Source organism: Rhipicephalus microplus, chromosome 1, assembly GCF_043290135.1.
Source record: "Rhipicephalus microplus isolate Deutch F79 chromosome 1, USDA_Rmic, whole genome shotgun sequence".
In the NCBI taxonomy this organism is placed as follows: Eukaryota; Metazoa; Arthropoda; class Arachnida; order Ixodida; family Ixodidae; genus Rhipicephalus; species Rhipicephalus microplus.
This window is the reverse complement of record NC_134700.1, coordinates 249393213-249410951: the sequence shown is the minus strand read 5'-3', so window position 1 is coordinate 249410951 and position 17739 is coordinate 249393213. Positions and strand designations below refer to the sequence as shown.

Genomic DNA, 17739 nt, shown 5'->3' with positions numbered 1-17739 from the left:
CTCCAGCAATTCACGCCTTTGCACTGCTGGCAAAGTTCTTGCCAGCAACACCTAATACGAAAATTAAGTTCGAAAGTTTCAAAGAAAACTTTTTTGCAGCCAAAACACATTGCGAGTTTCGTCATGTTGGCCATTATTAAATTCCTAATTATACCAGAAAAAATGTGGGAATGGTCGCATAATGATCTGTTGATGCAGCGAGGTGCAGGTGACATGCTGCCCGTGTGTCACTACTGTGTGGCGATGAAGATGTCTTGTTTTCCGCAGGTGCATTTTTCAGTTCATCACGACAGCGTTTGTTTCTTTTTTTTTTTTTTTGCGGTGGCAGCAGCGAGGTCCATCGTTCCCCCGTGTTTTCCACCAAATTAAGACCAGGTATTTCTGCAAAACATGACCCTTGGAGCCGCAAGCTAGCCGGCACAGTGAACGATTAGCACTGATTACTTTGAACAGTTCTAAGTTCCTTGCATCCCACTTTTTGTATGTTCTGTTAATTCAAAAACCTGCTTAATTCGAAGCTTTCTCGCGGCCCCAGTGGCTTCGAGTTAACAAGGTTTTGCTCTAGTTTGTAAAAAACGCATTAAATTTGTTATTGTCTGTTAGCTTCGCAGGAAAACAAGGTTGTGTTAACAAATCCGGCTCTCAAGGTTTCATTTGGGCTTAACATCTTGGGGGCAAAAGTTATTTTCAGTATCCCTCTGAAGAGCTTGTACCAGTATTTTCTGGGAAATCCTCTATCAGCATAGTCTTAGTGCATGCTTCACGAGTGTAGTACCGCTTGCTGTACTTGTTGCTGCTATTATAATTATTCTGCTGTTTAACTTTTTGATGATTAGAACATCCTTTTTGTTTGCCTTTTCCACAGTGAGCTGTTCACTACGGTCCTTGACATGTTGGCAGCACTCATTCACGTAACCCAGAATGCCGACAGTGTGTCCGGGGAAGAGACTCGCAAGCAGTATCTCAACCTAGTGAAGAAGATAAAGGTAGCTGATGACATACATCTATCTTGTGACATCAGCATTCCTGGTCATGTTTACGATTACCATACAGTGGCACCACACTGTGCTTTGTTTATTTGCATCTATCTGAAAAATTTAGCCATGCACAATGACTAAAGTTCAACGACATACCGTTGATTCCTTAACAGGTATGAACAAATTTACTTTTTCAGACTTTAAAAATTGGGGGTAGGGAATAGTAGACACGTTAAAATGTGCTTCACTTTAAGATTTACCAGAGTGTTTATATGTAACCTGCACTAAAAAAAATTTCAGATATCTTAAATCACTGTGCAAGTGCTATGCAAAGCCCACTTTGACTTGTGCTCTACAGTGGTAAGAATTCCGCCTCAAAGCGTGTACAGTCGAGCCCGCTTATAACAAACCTGAGTGTGACGGGGCATCCGTTCGCTGTATCCCGAAGTTCGTAGTAAATGAAACACAGCTTTTAAAAAAATTTGCGAGTGAAAACACACTTTTTTTTGCCTCAAAAAGTCCGTGATGCACGTGTTTCGAAGAAGAGAAGCGATAAGGGCGGTCTCGAGTTCATCTAAAACGGCAGGGTGCTCATTCGCCGAGGCCCGTGGCATAAGCTGCATGAGGCACTGGCTCCAAAGTTTCGTCGTTCTCGCAATCCGATTCCTCCAAATCGCTCTCGCCACATACTTCATTCACTATGCCCAAATCCGGGCACGGTTCCACAGTGTCGGCATCATCAGCCGTAATTAAACCATCACAACAGATGTCCCACCCGCTCTCCCAAGTCGGAGTCGACGACGCGCTGCCACAAATCGTCGCCGCAGTGGTCCTGTTCGGAAGCTCCAGGCTTGGCATCGGGCCCGACGTCGACGAAGTCGGCCTCGCAAAAACAGTTTCGCGCGCATGTAGCCGTCACCGCCGCCCACGAAATATTCGCCATCTAATCTACACAGCTGAAGACTGGGACGCCCGAAGCGGCAAGTTGACTGCCAGGTGGTCAACAGCTATGACCAAGCGCTCCGCAACACGACACGTAACGCGCAGATAACGCTTAAGCCAAGCGGTCACACTTTCGACGTTTTGTTGAGCGGCAGGAAAAAGCGTGCTAGTCCTCCCGTTGGCTATCATGACCACACACGCACACCAAGAGCGAGCAAGACGCGCACACGCGACACACATGCCAGAATGTGTGGAACAGCTCTGGGCCCATTTCCAGTCAGAAAACGAAACTAATTTGAGCCAGCGTGGCGGGCGTCGTGGAACGGTGAAGACGGGCGAAGGGGTTGTGATCAAAAGAGGAGAGCAGACTTGCGAGAGAAGGGCAAGGAGTTGCGATAAAGAGAGGCGAGGGTGCGGCGGGAGGGCGACCTTGAAAACCAAAACACATGGGAAGGAGGCAGGTTGGGTAGCTTGTTTGAAAGGTCCGCGAAACTCGCACGTAGAAAAACTTGGAAAGAGTGCATGGCCGCCTGAATCGGTGCGCTCGGTGGTGTTCGAAGAATCGGTGGCCGTGGTCAAAAAATCGTTTTGTTGCGCCGGCGGGTTTGCGTGGCCTCACGAACTTCGATATTTCGCGATTCGTTCCACGCAAATTAACAGCCGTTTTCGCGCTTCCGCACGCGCGCGGAAGGCATGTTGAGTTGAGTGCGAAGTGAGCGAGAACAAGTTCTAAACACGAAACGAATCGCAAATTATCAGAGTCGGCGGGGTAGCGTACGCGCGCGCACGAGACGCAGACTATCGGATACAGTCCGTGGCCGACGATGTTGGCAAACGGTCTGGTCACTCCAGGCCGGCGACGCCAACGACAGTACCAGCGATCAAAAAAAGCGTAGATGGCCGACCCGTCTTCGAAAGATTGGTGGCAGTGTGAAAACACGGGCCTTGTCTGGCGATGCGGGGTGCTCAGAGTAGCGGGGGGACAAAGGACGGAGGGGTGCGTAACAAAAAGCGGTCGGGGAGAGCGGCAACTAGAGGGGCGCGGAGGCAGGGTCGGCGTTTAACAATAAGAATGTATGAATGTTTGTTTGAATGAATGAATGAATGTTCAACAATAAGAATGTAAGAATAAGAATGTAGATCGGTGGTCGAAATTGGTTTCCCGAGAAGTCGGCAGACCGCTGACTCCGTTCGCTGTAACCGATCAGCGGCGCTCGGAGACGTTCGTTGTAAGTGCGATTTTGTGCCATTGAACCAATGTATATTTTCACGGTCACACGGATATTGTTCGTTTTAAGCGAAAGTTCGTTTTAAGTGGGGCCGTTATATGTGGGCTCGACTGTAGTTACAGGAGTGTGGGCCGCATTACCATGAAATCATACCTTAAGATGGAAAATGTTTATTGTTCAATCGCAAAACTTTGAGAACTTCTAATACTAAAGCTTATGTTCAATAAAAATGAATGTGGTGATATTTATCTAAATAATTCAAAACACGTATTTAATTTTGACTCAAGCCTAAATTTCAGTTTACAGGGGCCCCCATACACTTATATAAGTGTTCATAGAATCACTCGACTTTACTAAAACTTGTTATGTTACAAAAAATCATGTTACAGAAAAACATGTTACAAGAAAATTAGGCCACACAAACCACCAGGGAAGAAGAGGTGAAAGGAAACAGCGTCAATGCTCTTTCCTTTCTTTCCTTGACTTCGTTTTCTCCTTTTGTGTTCACTATTCTTCTGGAAGCTACCTCAACGTGTTGGGATAACAATGCCGCACTGCTAAACTTAAGAGTGTGGGTTTGATTTTTTTTTTGCCACAATCGCTGCATCTATATGGGGGCAAAATGCAAAGAATACCTATGTGCTCAGATTTAGGGGCACATTGAAGAACCTCAGGTGGTGGATATTAATCAGCAGTCACCTACTATGGTGGGCCTCGTAATGATGTCACGATTTGGGCTTGTAAAACTCGAGCAGTTTTTTTTAGTGAGCTGGTAGCTATACAGGGTGGAATGGCACAGTGTCAAAGGCCCGCCATCAAATTGGCAGGCATCTGCGACCTAGACCATTTTGTTTTGTTCCTCCTTTCTAACTCCCTGACTACTACTTCAGGTTCAGGCAATGTTTTCTTCATCTGAGATGGAGCTTGAGCTTCATTGCAGGCGTCGCATCATTATGTGATCGAGTGTACACCACCCCATAAGATCAGTCGGAGCATGCAGTTTCCATGGCATGCAGCTAGGAAGTGCACTTGTGGTAGCACTCCATGGAGGTGGTGGTATCTACCCTATACAGGAGATGCAGCTGCATGTAAACTGTTGTGCATATAGCACATTTGCTATACATTTGAACCTCTTTGTAAGAGACATGCACAGGCGGGAGCAGTTCTTGTCTCTTACATGAGGTTTCTTATAAACAAGGCATGATGTGCTCATTTTCTAATCAACCTCTCTTTCCGTTCAGGCACACTGGTGCCTCTTACATGCATTTGTCTCTTAAGTGTCTCTTGTGTGCACAAAAAAGCTGGAGTGCAAGCCTGTGCTTCGGCTGTGCAGTCTGGCAGAGGAGAGCGAGTATGGAGTGGAATCCAGCTGATCAGTGGATTTTACCCGAGGGAAGATTGTGCATGTTGTGCCCCGCCGCGGTGGTCTAGTGGCTAAGCTACTTGGCTGCTGACCCGCAGGTCACGGGATCGAATCCCGGCTGCGGCGGCTGCATTCCGATGGAAGCGAACATGCTGAGGCCCGTGTGCTCAGATTTGGGTGCACGTTAAATAACCCCAGTTGGTCGAAATTTCATAATCATATGGTGGTTTTGGGACGTTAAACCCTGCATATCAATCGATTGTTCATGTTGAGGCGCTTTTAATTATCTTAGTTTAAATTAGTGTCTCCCCAAGCACTGTTTAGGAATACAAGGCACACTTGTCTATTTTATTTGATCGGTGCATGGGTTTATTAAAGTGCTGGCTTACCTTACATTACAGAAAGATTTGTTAAACAGGCGCTCGGAGTCCATGAATATGGTGCACCAGCTTTTGCCCCTCACTAAGCAGCAGTGTCAAGTGACCGCCTGTGAACCAATGGGCAGCCTGATTGATACCAAGGGGAACAAGATTGCTGGTTTTGACTCTATAGACAAGAAGCAGGTATGCAATGTTCTCTCCTTGTAATATTGAACATATGTGTGTGCGTTTACAAGACCCAAGTGGCAGAAGTGTTGCGGTGGAGTGGTCTAGCTGAACTATGAGTAGGAGCTGCTGAAGGCAATGGGGAGAAGGAGTAGGATGGAGGAAGTACTGTGAGGAATTGGTTCACGGTGTGTTTAGTAAGAGACGATGATGTTTTGGTAGTTGCTGTAATCTTGGCAGATGGGTGGCTCTGGTGGCCCTTGGTGGGTCACTGTGTTGTTGGCCTGTGCAAGTACTGTAAAAACCGAAATGTAGGTCGAACCGGAATATAGGTCGACTCCCAAAACATTTAATCTCCGAATAAAGAAATTTTTAAAAATCTCATAGTATCGGGGTGCACCCTTACCTTGGTAAATACGTGACACAACCAGCTGCACTGTGGTGGCATTTATTTTTATTTGGACACTAATCTTATGTACATAAAGCTAAATGCCAGAAGGCCAAAATGTGCTGTCACTCAGACTTTTTTCGAACTTAAGCCTGACAACTGTTTTTCACAAGCAACGCCCCAGAGTGCATTGTCCTCCATTCCATCCAATGGGTAACTGATGCAGCATTTGCAGAAGAATGGAAGTAGGCCGCCTCAGCGCAAAGCCCTTCCGCTTCGTAAATTGGTGCACCCGCGATGGCGATCCCTTCAATTGCATCCTCGTGAGGCCAGAGTCGCGCGCTATCTCGAGAGCTTTTACGCGGATGCACTCCGCTGTTTGGGGTAGCGACCTTGCACGCAGCTCCTGGGGGAATTTTACGAATAACGTTTCTAGTTAGGGGTGCACTGCGCTCCGTCCACGAAACGTTTTTTTTTGTTACTGCAGGATGTGATGCGCTGCTTTTGGCTCCTCCAGTATCGGACGCTTTTCTCCGACGCACCGAATTCCCTTTCTGCCGCCAGGTTGCCATGCACTTTGGCGTACTCGATAACTTTTTTTCTTGAAGTCTGTTGTAAACTGCCGTCGACTACCACTCATTTCTGATGGAAATAGAATAAGAACAGCAGACTGAAAGCAGATAAGCGAGGCAAAATAGCATTGCTAGAACACTGTAGGCCTTGCCTAGCCTTGCCCAACGCATCAGCAGCATGAGCTGCCGATGCTCATGATGGCAATGGAGGCATTCAACTTCAGCTGCCCATTGTTGCGAGATTTCCACATATTTTTCTGCTAGTGGCTGGTATATAAGACAAGGGTCAACTTTTTATTGCGTTAAAAAAAAATTGACATGTATTCCGGATTTTACGGTACATGGGCTTTGCTGGTGAAGGAAACGTGGCAATAGAATGCAGGGAGGAGGTACGGCAAGGATACATGTCAGCTGTTGCGCATCCCTCAGTCTAAATTGAGGCTGTTCTCTGTGCTCAGAGGGAACAGTTCTTGAACGATACAAAATGGGCCACTCAGTAGTGCTGATTGGCATCTGTGTCTCAGTGAGTAAGCTAATTTCTCTGCATCTTTTGGTGTACTAGGACTAACTCTTAGATGAGATCTAGGACGGTGTGTCTATTCATGTAATGTGGAGGTTGTGTTTAGACAGGGGGAGCTGAAATGTGGGCAAAATTTTGAAGGGCCTTTTAATGTATGAAAGAATATGGTGGTGATGGCTTTCAGAAATAGCCAGTATGTCTTTATTGCTAAGTGTCTTTGTATCTGGTAATGTTTATCAAAGACAGATTAGTACTATCATGGTTAAGGTGTGTGTATGAGCAGCAATGATGTTATTTCATCGTGTGAAGCATGAGAAAACCTGAGGTTGCTGTTGCTGGCAGAAATGGTGTGCTAGTGCATTCATTTATCATAGGCCTCTAAACAATTGCTTGAAATCATATGTTATGTCTATACAGATTGAATAATAAAAATAAATAGAAGGTCCTTGGTATTTGTTTATAAAGCTTCTATTGTAATCATATAACAAAAGCTTCCTTAGAGTATGGGACTGCTATGTCTGTGTTTAAAGCACTTAATACCTGTAGACATTTTGTGCACAGGTAGGATGATGATGCAATGAGACTCTTTAAGCATGGCTTGTTGCGTGCTACAGTAATGATATTATTTTGTTGTAAGCTGTAACTTCACAATGTGTGAGCGTTTGCATGTGATGTTTATCTCATGGAATGCAGAGTACAGGTTTTGTTTAAATGCGTTGTAGCTTATAGCTATGAAGATTTAATTGCACAGTAAAGGAGTGCTGACACAATTTCGGAGGTGAGATGAGATAATGAGCAAGATTTATGTAGAGACATACAGAACATCTATGAGATATCAAGGGCAAATATATTGCCTAGAACGTATATAAAAAGTGGGCTTGTGCGAATATTCGAATGCTTTGAATATTCAAATGAATAGTAGAGCATTAGAATTGACTTTGATTCAAATTTAAATTATTGAAAATTTTGAAGTATTCCCAATGAACGTATAGGTGTATATTAATCCGCATGTAACCAATTGTAAAGATGGTTTCACTGCAGTGTAAACGTGCTAAGCCGTGAAAGCACGTGTCCAGGGGAAATTTGCTTTGCCGCGAAGATTTACTTCAAATTTAAAGGGGCCCTGCAACACTTTTTGAGTATGGTCAGAAAACGCGGCCGAACAGTGGTCGAGGCTACTGAGAACACGCGAGCCAAATATTATAGCGCAGCACATGGCCTATGATTTACAATAAATTCTCAAAGTTAGCTAAAAACTGCTCTCTTGACACCACAAGCTCAAAAATAGCTCGTCACAGCCGTTGTATCAGCCATTGGCTGATTTGAGCATGGCGCGCTTGGTCATTAGTGGGGTCACCTCTAGAGGCTGTCTCTTATACATGTGTACGTGCACGATCCCGCACACACAAAAAGAAACACAAAGAAAATGCTCAAGAGTTGCAAAGCGTGCGCGACGTATTTTCTTTCCCATGCCATTCCTCCCTGCTTAGCTTGCAATGCTTTTGCTGGAACGAAAAGAGAGAATGCAATTGCAGCGTGGGATAAATTTTAGCAACTATGCTCATACTGGACGGATTCTAAAAATGTTTGCAGCCGTGAATTCGTGAGGCAATAACTTTAGTGAATCCATTCCATGACTACTTGAAAAAATGTTGCAGGGCCTCTTTAAATGAACATATTCTCAAATTGATTAACCATTTTTAAGCTTAAAAGCTTGTTATGACTGCTTGTATGCTCTAAGTCTAATAAATTTTAAAATGTTACGTATTGTTACATGAAGGTACACGTGAAACTAGGCGTTTGAAGATATATTTACACAGCGCCAACGCGCAAGCCAAGATGGAGAGCAAGAGCTGTGCCCTACACCAAAATCACGTCATCTTTCTCCGTGCCTATCTAACCGCTTTTGTGGGACATTGTCTCATAACATAACCCCCGGGTGCTGAAGCACCGTCTCGGTGCCTTCTATGATGTTGCCGAGTGGTAAAGCTTATGGTGAGATGCATGAATAATGTTTGTAGACAGTGAAGGGGAGGAGGAGGAAGACTCCAGCGGGGCTATCTCGTAGGTCACATCTGTCACCTGGTGCAATACGCGGTAGGGTCCCGAGTAACGGGACCCTACCGTTACTCAAGGGTGTGGGTGATATATGACCTCGATTTCACGGCGTATGATTCTCGTGATGTCAGAGGAGTGTGAATTGGGCTGGGTCGTTATACGAAGATCCTCGCAAGTTGATGTCGCAGCAGTGTTGGGAAGGCACGTAACGTGGTAGGCAATGCGACGGCTTTTAGCCTCTTGAAAGCGTTGGCACTCCAAAATAACATTTTGCACGGTGGAACAGCCTTTGCACACAAGGAAATTAAATGCATCGTCTGCGATGCCCTTGAGCACGTGCGCTACGTCTGCTTCAGCCATGGTTCGGACAATTTTACGGCAAAGCGTCAGCACATCTTGTATATACGTCAGGTAAGACTCTGTGGACGTCTGAACACATGTGCCAAGTTCTTTCCTAGTGGCCTGCTTGCAGCCGGCAGATTGACCAAACAACTCGCGTAACTTGGTCTTGCATATGTCCCAGCTTGTGATCGCGTCCGTGTTGTTATTAAACCATGCCTTGGCTGTTCCTTGCAAATAAAAGATGATGTTTGCCAGCATCAAGGTTGGGTCCCACCTGTGGTTTTCGCTGACGAGCTCGTAGAGTTTAGCCACTCATCCACGTCCTCGCCTTCCATTCCCGAAAAGTTGCCGGGATCGCGAGGTGGGGCGGCCACGAGAAAAACGGGAGGTTGGCGCCGTTGATGCAAAGGGCGCGGCAGTTGACGAAGCGTCGCTGCCGGTAGACATGCCGGAAGCAGCGACTAGGGGTCCGCTGCATTACTCAGTCGTGCGTTGTAACCCAGCACCTTCCACCAAAATGTTACGTGAAGGTACACGCGAAACTAGGCGTTTGAAGATATATTTACACAGTGCCAACACGCAAGCCAAGATCGCGAACAAGAACTGTGCCCTACACCAAAATCACGTCGTCTTTCTCCGCGCCTATCTAACCGCTTTTGTGGGACACTGTCTCATAACAGTATTTTACACGTTATCACTCTCATCACACCGAAAATCAGATCGTGCTGCTACTCAACGTTCTTTTGATTTCCTTTGAATGAAAAAAAAAAGGGCAATTGCATATAGGCATTTTTTGAATGAAAAAAAAAAATGTGTAGGTTAGTTAGGTCATGATAAATATGCTCATTTTCCTTTATATACCATATACACTATTCGAATTCGATTCGAAATGATTTGACCGAAATAACTATTCGCTTCGAACCTAAAATTCACTATTCGCACAAGCCAACTAAAATCAAATGATAAGTGCACGCTGCACCAAAACTGACGCTGTGCCCGCTAAAAATGTCACTGAATAAATTACTGTCACGCCTCCACGCAAACGAGGTTTCCAGCCGTGATAAGTTCGTCATGAGCTACCTATTGAAAAAAAAAAAAAAGGGCGAAATTTTTGTGTCAGTGCTCCTTTAAAATTTGAAGATAAGACGCCTGTACCATTGGTGTTTGGCGTGAATCTTTGCTGCGTCTAGCTAGGTTTTGCTACCCACCATATTTACATGGCAAATTTACCTCCACTACACTATGAATAATAATAATAATAATAATAATAATAATAATAATAATAATAATAATAATAATAATAATAAAGAAGGAACACCAGACAGCAAAGCACATTCTGTAACAAAAATCTATTGACACAGTCCCTGGACTGACGACTAGTCCTCACTAAAGTTGTCATCAAGCTAGCCCTTTTCAAGAAATTTGGTGCCCGGGCACTGGTGGCTTTGAAGTGCATCTTTGGTATTTCTGTTTCAGAAGTGAAAATACGAGCTTTTTGCATGACCATTTCATTTGCCCTTTAGCAATGTCAAATCACGTAGTTCAGTCACATGCGCAACAAACTTCAGAAGTAGTCCAGACTTCAGTGCACGAAAGCTTTGGTCCTTGGCGTCTCATGTAAATATTTTGTCATGTTGCAGTTGTTACTGCCGTACCACCTATTTGAAACTCCGAACTTGCCTACCGCTATGCATTATTAGGTTTTCCAGCATGGAGAATAGCAGCCCTTTTGAATGTGGCTGTGATTCAGTGCTGAAAGTTCCTTGGGCAGGAGCACCCGTGACGATGAAGCATAAGTAGCAAGCACGAAGGTTTCTCGTTGCTGTCAAAACAAATGTGCTAAAGAGCCAGAAAGAGGGGCTCTTCCTTTGAAGCACTGGTAACCTACAAACAAAGTACCGCTCCTGATAAAAACAGCGGCTGTTCCATAAGTGATCGACACTTGCACCTGGGAACTCCCACAAGTAAAAAGAAAAAAAAAAATCTTTTGCAACAAGTACAAAAACTATATGCTATGGTTAGAGCTGGAAAGCAAATGAAATGTTGTAATCATACCTTAGCCCCCCTGATTTCTCATTTGTCTTGTCATTACTGGTACGTAGTACATGCACTTTTACCCTCGATTCCAAGTTGACCCCCCCCCCCCCCCCCAACCACTTCAAATTTTCAAATGGTAATTCAAGATAACACCTACGATTGTGCAAATTTGGTAAGTCTTTTTTCCTGCCTGTTGCATTCAGGGTCTTCAAGTAGCTGAAAAACAGTTTGTTAGTCCTTGGGACTTGCTCGAAGGTCAGCGAAACCCAGCACCACTTTTGTGGGCGTGGTTCGGGGCAGTACGCATGGAGCGCAAGCCTCGTCTGGAGGAGATGCCCCGGAACAGTCTTCTGTGGCACACACATTCCGCCCTTGCCAAGCCAGCTTCTTATTTCCTGGAACCGCCACCCCTACCTCCCGAGGAGCTTTTGGAGCCACCTGCGGTCCTCCCGGCAGTGCCACCAAATGTGGGAGTGGGTGGGCCTCACTTAGGTCCTCCCCCACACTTGGCCCCGCCCCCACACCTGGCCCCTCCCCACCACCTTGTGCCTCACCTGGCTCCACCTCACATGGGCCAGCCCCCTGACAAGCATCTGCAGGTACAGTGAACTACAAAGCACTTGTTCATACGAAGCACTTGCCTTACTTCCGCCAGTATATTTATTGCATTGGGTGTTTTCATAATTTAAATAAATTGAGTAAGCATTGAGTATTTTGGTTGTGACACTGTAGCATGTATGATTTGGACATTGCTCAATCACCTGATACGTATTGTGAACTTGAAAGGCCTCAAATTAAGTTTTGACTACACTTAGCTTGAAATGTTTATGGACCATGCAATGTAAAAAAAAAGTGCAATATCTTTTCGTAATCTGGGCATCTGGTCTGGTATTATTTATAGCCTCTACTAGTATTTGCCAACAACATGGTTTTGTACAGTTTTACAGGGTGTAGTACAAAATGCTAGGAAACGTGCATTTTATTACATTCTGAGGTTTGTAAACATCTAATCAAAATCTGAGTAATTTCATTCACGACAAACGAAAGGTCAAATACAACATAGGTGTATACAGAAAGGGGTCTCGTCGTTACAAACTGAAACGGGGCTTCCATTTAATGCCAAGCATGTACAGCCTTCTAAATTTTGAAGGTAGCTTAAGTGTCAAACACGAGATGCGGTAATGCTTGATACTGGTGAGAGGCAACGAGACCAGTGATACAGTATGCAAGCACGCCAAATAAATTTGAGCGCAAGTGCTGCCTGCTGCGCGGTTCAATTAGTGTGCGCATGGGTCAGTTTCCCGATCACGATGGTCATAGATTCATTTGATAAATGCATAATATCAAACGAGCTTTGGACTATGGGAAAGTGACCTGAAATCCTAATAGATGGCCAACGTTCTGGTATGAGGATTACGGGCATAAATAAGTAAATCATTATTGTGCTGAGGTACGAGTTTGCTGGTTTCATCCTTCAGAAGGGCGGGTGGTGTGCTTCAATTTTTTATTCTTTGTATAGACACAAATATTATGGTCACATTCAATTTGAGATCGTGTTTCAATTGTGGTTAAATTCTGCCAGATCAATAAGCATCACTTGGCTGTACTCTGTTTCTCACCTCGAGTTTTTGTCCTCTCACCAGATGCAGTTGCTGGAAGAGTCCAAGCGAGCATTGCACGAGATACACAGCGCACCCTCACCGCGTGGAGGTGCCAAGAAGCCCAAGGCCCAGAGGCGGCCTCGCAAGGCCAAAGGTCTTGCAGGGCAGGTCTGTTCCATACCCTCCCTCTTTTTAGCTGTGTGACCAATTCACTGCTGCTACTGTGTGAAAAATTTGCAGGCTTCACTTTATCTGCATTGTGCACCCAACTGCAAGAAATAAAGTACTAGCCACTCATTGCCTACAATAGCCTTTTAGATCTTATGGTGTACTTTTGCGGTTAACTGCACATGTGGCCCCAGACAAGGCAAAGACACAAAACCAGGAAATCTTTCTCAAAAATATATGTGCGCATCGACCTGCAAGTCTTGTCATCTGGTACAAGGGTGTTGCTTGTTGGGCGAGTTAGTCATCTGGTGCTGCCAGTTTTTTATATAACCCCAGTTTTTGCCAGCCTTTCATAGAGTGGGCGAGTGAAATTAATACAAGTAATTTGCATTCTTAAAAAATTAATGAGTTGGTGCACCAGACATTGAGCTTCATTATTTTGGGTTTTTTAGCAATCGTGACTGACTTAGCTTTTGTGATGACTGTTTATATAGCTTTGCGCCAGGAAAGTTTTGCTTGGTTTATGGTTGCTGTGATGTTTTCGTGGATGGGGTAAGAACATAAATTGGGAGAAAATTTTTTTTAAAGAATGCAACTTTCTCTGCACTGATCACAAGTTTTGTTCAGTTACTGATGAATTACCTACTTGTTAAAGACAATGTTGGTGGGACAAGTGTTGTTAAATATTTGATGCGTTTGCGATGCCTTGAAAAAGTGCGAAATTGACGAAATCTAATATTATAAATTTTATCTTGTCTTCACTGGCAGTTTTTGTTTTTATGATGAAGTCAAATACATAATTGCTTTCTGTGAAATCTAGACTGATTTAGTGCTTCTCTATAGCGTCCCTTATTCAGTTTCATCCACGGTGCTGTGTGCTGCCCTGTTGTTTGCAGGCCCCGCCGGTCCGTGGCTCCTTGGCCTACCCCCCTGAGCAACAGCCCATGTACCCCCAGGGACCACCTCCGCCTCCACAGCAGTGGTACGGACAGCAGCCACCACCCATGCAGCAGCCATCATACTACGCACCCCAGCAGCCCTTGCCCCCAGGTGCGCCTTTCATTGCTCAAACTGCACTGTCGCCCCAGGAGGGGCTCAGCCTGATTCTCACACCCTCTATGGGGGACAAATGCAATGTTGCAGGCACGAGACGTATGTGAGACAGTGTGCCACTTACTCTCGAACTATAAGTCTTGGGTAGAATGCGATTAGACTGTACCATACTGTACACCCATCTTCCTTGGCCTCAGTTGTAGTATTGTTGTCAAGGTTTACTATTAAGGAACATATGCCTTACAGTTATATCATAGCACATGCCCTCCCCCCACCCTAAACATTATTTATTCAACATTATAAATGCACATTATTTTTTTATTTAATGCAGCAGACCTTTATTAATGTTTCAGTTTATGCAAGTTATTAGGAGTCGCATAGGAACATGCGTAGTCTAAGCTCAGGGGGAAGAAAAGCACACAAATCTTAGTTATCTTGATTTTGCGTCTTCATTTCTTTGCCAAGTTGCCAAGACTTGCGAAGTTCAGAAAAATATTTAGTGCACATGCGTGCATATACTTCATATCTGCATATATTTTACCGCATAGAGGCTTGGATAAGTAGCCGATTATTTCCACTGTTACAGCTTGCACCGGTACTGTATAACCTCGTTGATAGGTTCCTGCTTAAAACGATTTTGCTCGAAATTGCGTAAACCGTAAATGCTTCCATAGCGCTATGTGTTAATACGTTTCGGTAAATATGTTCCCAGAAAATACGATAATTCGGCTGCAACGTTTGGTATTGCGGCAGCAGCAACGTATTGATGTGCATTTAAACGTGGGAGTGTTGGTCAGTGCCACTAGTAGCCACATCTGTGAGTTGCAGCAGTGCTCACGTTGAAGTAGGCGGGGCAATAATCAAAGATGCTGTGAAAGACCATGGGAGTGCAGTCATGACTTGGAACATCCCAGGGAATTTAATGTGGCGGTGTACTGCAGTGAACGAGTGTGCCTTTGAAGTAGAACCACTGTGTAAGGCCTGTTCTACATCGCTGGCTCCTGCTGAGCTTGTCATGTTGATGTTTTAGCTGCTTTGCTGTGCATTGCATAAGTCATTTCTACAGCCTCAGCATAAAATTATACATATTTGAATATTGCAGAATGATGTGTCTTTTCTAACTAGGAATATTCAGTTACAATTACGAGCAGTAGTGTACAGAGCCCCACGAATTCACTAGCATTTATCTGTAGGCCAATGCGTTGTGGAGTTACCTAATTGTGCTCGTTTCTTTGCAGTGTAGATTGGCTTTTTTTCACAATGTTCAAAAGTAATTTATTTTATAGAACAGCTTGGAAGGAGTCGCTAATTTAGTCCTTGAATGCATGCTCAGCAGTCTGCATTACCCCGTAGTATAGCTGATTGTATTAATGCCCCTCTTTTTCATTTTCATGGTGCAATGATTAACTGTAACAGTGTACATGCACGTGTCAAGTATTAATGATAGCCCCGCTTCAACCCTCAAACCCGTCCTTCCCCAAACCCGTCCTTCCCCACCCTACTGTCCTTACCCTATCTCCCGTCCTTGGTCTCTCGCCCAATCCTGGCTGTCCTTTTTTATTTTTTTTTAAATTGCCTGATTTTCAACATTTTCATTTCTTATTATTTTTTCACTTACAAACTTGTGCTTACAACAATAACTTCTATTTGTATTTGAATCACTGAATAATATCTGGAAATATTGTTCATGTAAATGCCAAATTTTATTTTGTATATTACGATTTGTTATTCTATAATATTAAATAACTGCTTCTTTTCTTTTCTTTTTTTGTGGCCCCTTGCTTTTCTTTTCTCTTTCACTTTATTTTTATTGTTTTTCTATTTCCGTTTTATCTCATTTCTTTTCATTCTGTTATGTGTCTGCTTCTCTCTCTCTCTCTCTTTTTGTGCATTTTCTGCATGGCCATTCAACTCAAATGCCCTCTCTTGACTTTTCTGGGCCTTCCATGCTTCTTGATTTCTGTCTTTGGTGTCTTTCTTATGGCACACCCCTTTTTGTGCTATTCCGGTCTGTTTTATCACCGACACATCATCAAAAACCTGTCCCTCTGCTTCATGCCTGTCCATGTTTGTTTTTTACTGCTGCTTCGTTCCTGGCACTTGCGAATTTCATTTCATGTGTTATCGTAACATCTCTGACTTGTTGCAAACTATCTTACCATGGCCAACCTTGGCTTTGTTGGCGTCATCTCTGTTTTTCATTTGTCTGTCTTGTCACTATGTCCTGCTCTTTTGCTGAACCGCATTTGGCTTGGTCGCATTTTTATTGCGGACTCAACACACCTTTCTCACCATTCCATTCGGCCCACTTCCAAATATCCATCAACTTGTTCACCATTCCCCTAATGGTTTTTTCTTCTTTCACCTTCTACATGCTGTGCTGGGCCTGCTGTGGCCATGCTATCAATGATGTTGCTTGTCCAATTCCTTCACCCTCTTTCAAAACGTTCCTGTCACTGCGTGAATTCTCTCTGTGCTACCGGTAATATTTTTGCACTGTTCCATCTGTCTTGGACATCTTGAATTGGTATGATGTCAAAAACTCGTGGCGTTCATTCCACCTCATTCCTCCGACTGCACATTGCGCAATACTCAACAACCTTTTGTTCCTCTGCTTATCTGGATTTTCGTTTCTTCCTGGTGCATTTGCATTTTTTGTTGTTCCTACTACTTCCATCCTACTTTCTCCTTTCTTGTCCTTGGGCTGCTACCTTCTTCCCCTTCCCCTACCCTGTACCCTCTTTCTCGGTGCTCTGTCAGGAGGACCCCGCTTTGAGCGCCAGCTTTCTCAGTCCAAGGCTGCTCTCAGCTCCATGCTGCGAGCTCGTCACCCTTCAGCACAGTTTCTTGGCGGGCCACCGCAAGGAGCTCCCCAGGGCCCTCAGGGGGCACCTCAAGCCACCATGCAGGGTCCAGTTGGTGGACCTGGAAGCGGCGGTGCGCCGCCGTATGCCCCACCAAACATGGACATGCTGCAAAAGCAGCAGCAACAGCGTCACCAAATGATGATGCGCCAGCAACAGATGCGCCCCCAGGGCATGGCTCCTGTGAGTTGATTAACTAGTTTTTGTTTGCATTACTTGTTCAGGCATGATGGTACAGGCAACAAACTGATGCCATTGAGAAAAAAATGTCATCTTCATGTTTATGAGTGCTGCATTCATAGGAGTTGTAACAGCATTGGAATCATGGGTACAGTCACACAAATCTTTAACTATCATGCATGAGTGGCGGTTTTTTCTGTGTGTCCTCACCATATGACTAAATTAAGGGAAGACACTGGTCTCAAATTTTTTTAAATTTTGAGTATTTAAAGCTGAAAATTTTGTGATATGTATTTCTCACAGCTGAAAAAAGATATGCAATTAGTTTTGAGCTGTAACTTGCAGACTTCAAAATATTGACTGTTCCATAAACTTACATACTGCCAACTGTTTAGACAGTTTTCTCATAAAAGATTGCTGCAAATTCGATATGGCAGTGTTCTGTGAAGAACAAACAGTGCAAGGAAACCATAATTTAATTTTTAGCTTCATTGATTCAAGAGTTATGGCCTTAACAAGTAGACTTGTCAGAAATCATAAACTTTTGCTTAACTATATCACTAATTAAATAACTGTTCTTAATGAAATTATCATAATCTGTTGGTCTTGTTGCACTCATCAATGTATAAGCTTTCAAATGCTGCAACAATTATCAAAATCCTATCACTAAATCAAAAGATACTATGGGCATTGGCCTCAGACTTGATGAAAAATGTTGTTTTGAGAAAACAAAAAAAGAAGTTTAGGGGACACGGTGAGCATGTATATTCAACAGGTAATGGTGTAAATCAGTGCAGTAATGAAGCTAGAAGCCACCAGGAGTGTAGTCATCATTCTTCAAGCGTTTTCTTTTCATTGCATGCCAGATGTTTCCAGGGTTTCCATAGTTCAGATCGGCAT

At 44.1% G+C, this 17739-nt stretch overlaps 1 protein-coding gene across 5 annotated transcripts in view; it reads left to right on the top strand.

Moving 5' to 3' along the window:
* LOC119185973 (mediator of RNA polymerase II transcription subunit 12-like protein) overlaps positions 1–17739 on the top strand; it is a 105376-nt gene that overhangs the window by 71002 nt on the left and 16635 nt on the right. For 3 of the 5 annotated variants that reach the window (XM_075892918.1, XM_075892907.1, XM_075892930.1), the window contains exons 33-38: positions 866–986; positions 4913–5074; positions 11177–11572; positions 12617–12742; positions 13639–13792; positions 16556–16842. In XM_075892918.1, coding sequence (XP_075749033.1) covers positions 866–986; positions 4913–5074; positions 11177–11572; positions 12617–12742; positions 13639–13792; positions 16556–16842 — 1246 coding nt within the window. The remainder of the gene's footprint in view (positions 1–865; positions 987–4912; positions 5075–11176; positions 11573–12616; positions 12743–13638; positions 13793–16555; positions 16843–17739) is intronic. The other 2 variants (XM_075892922.1, XM_075892912.1) reach the window with 1 other exon arrangement.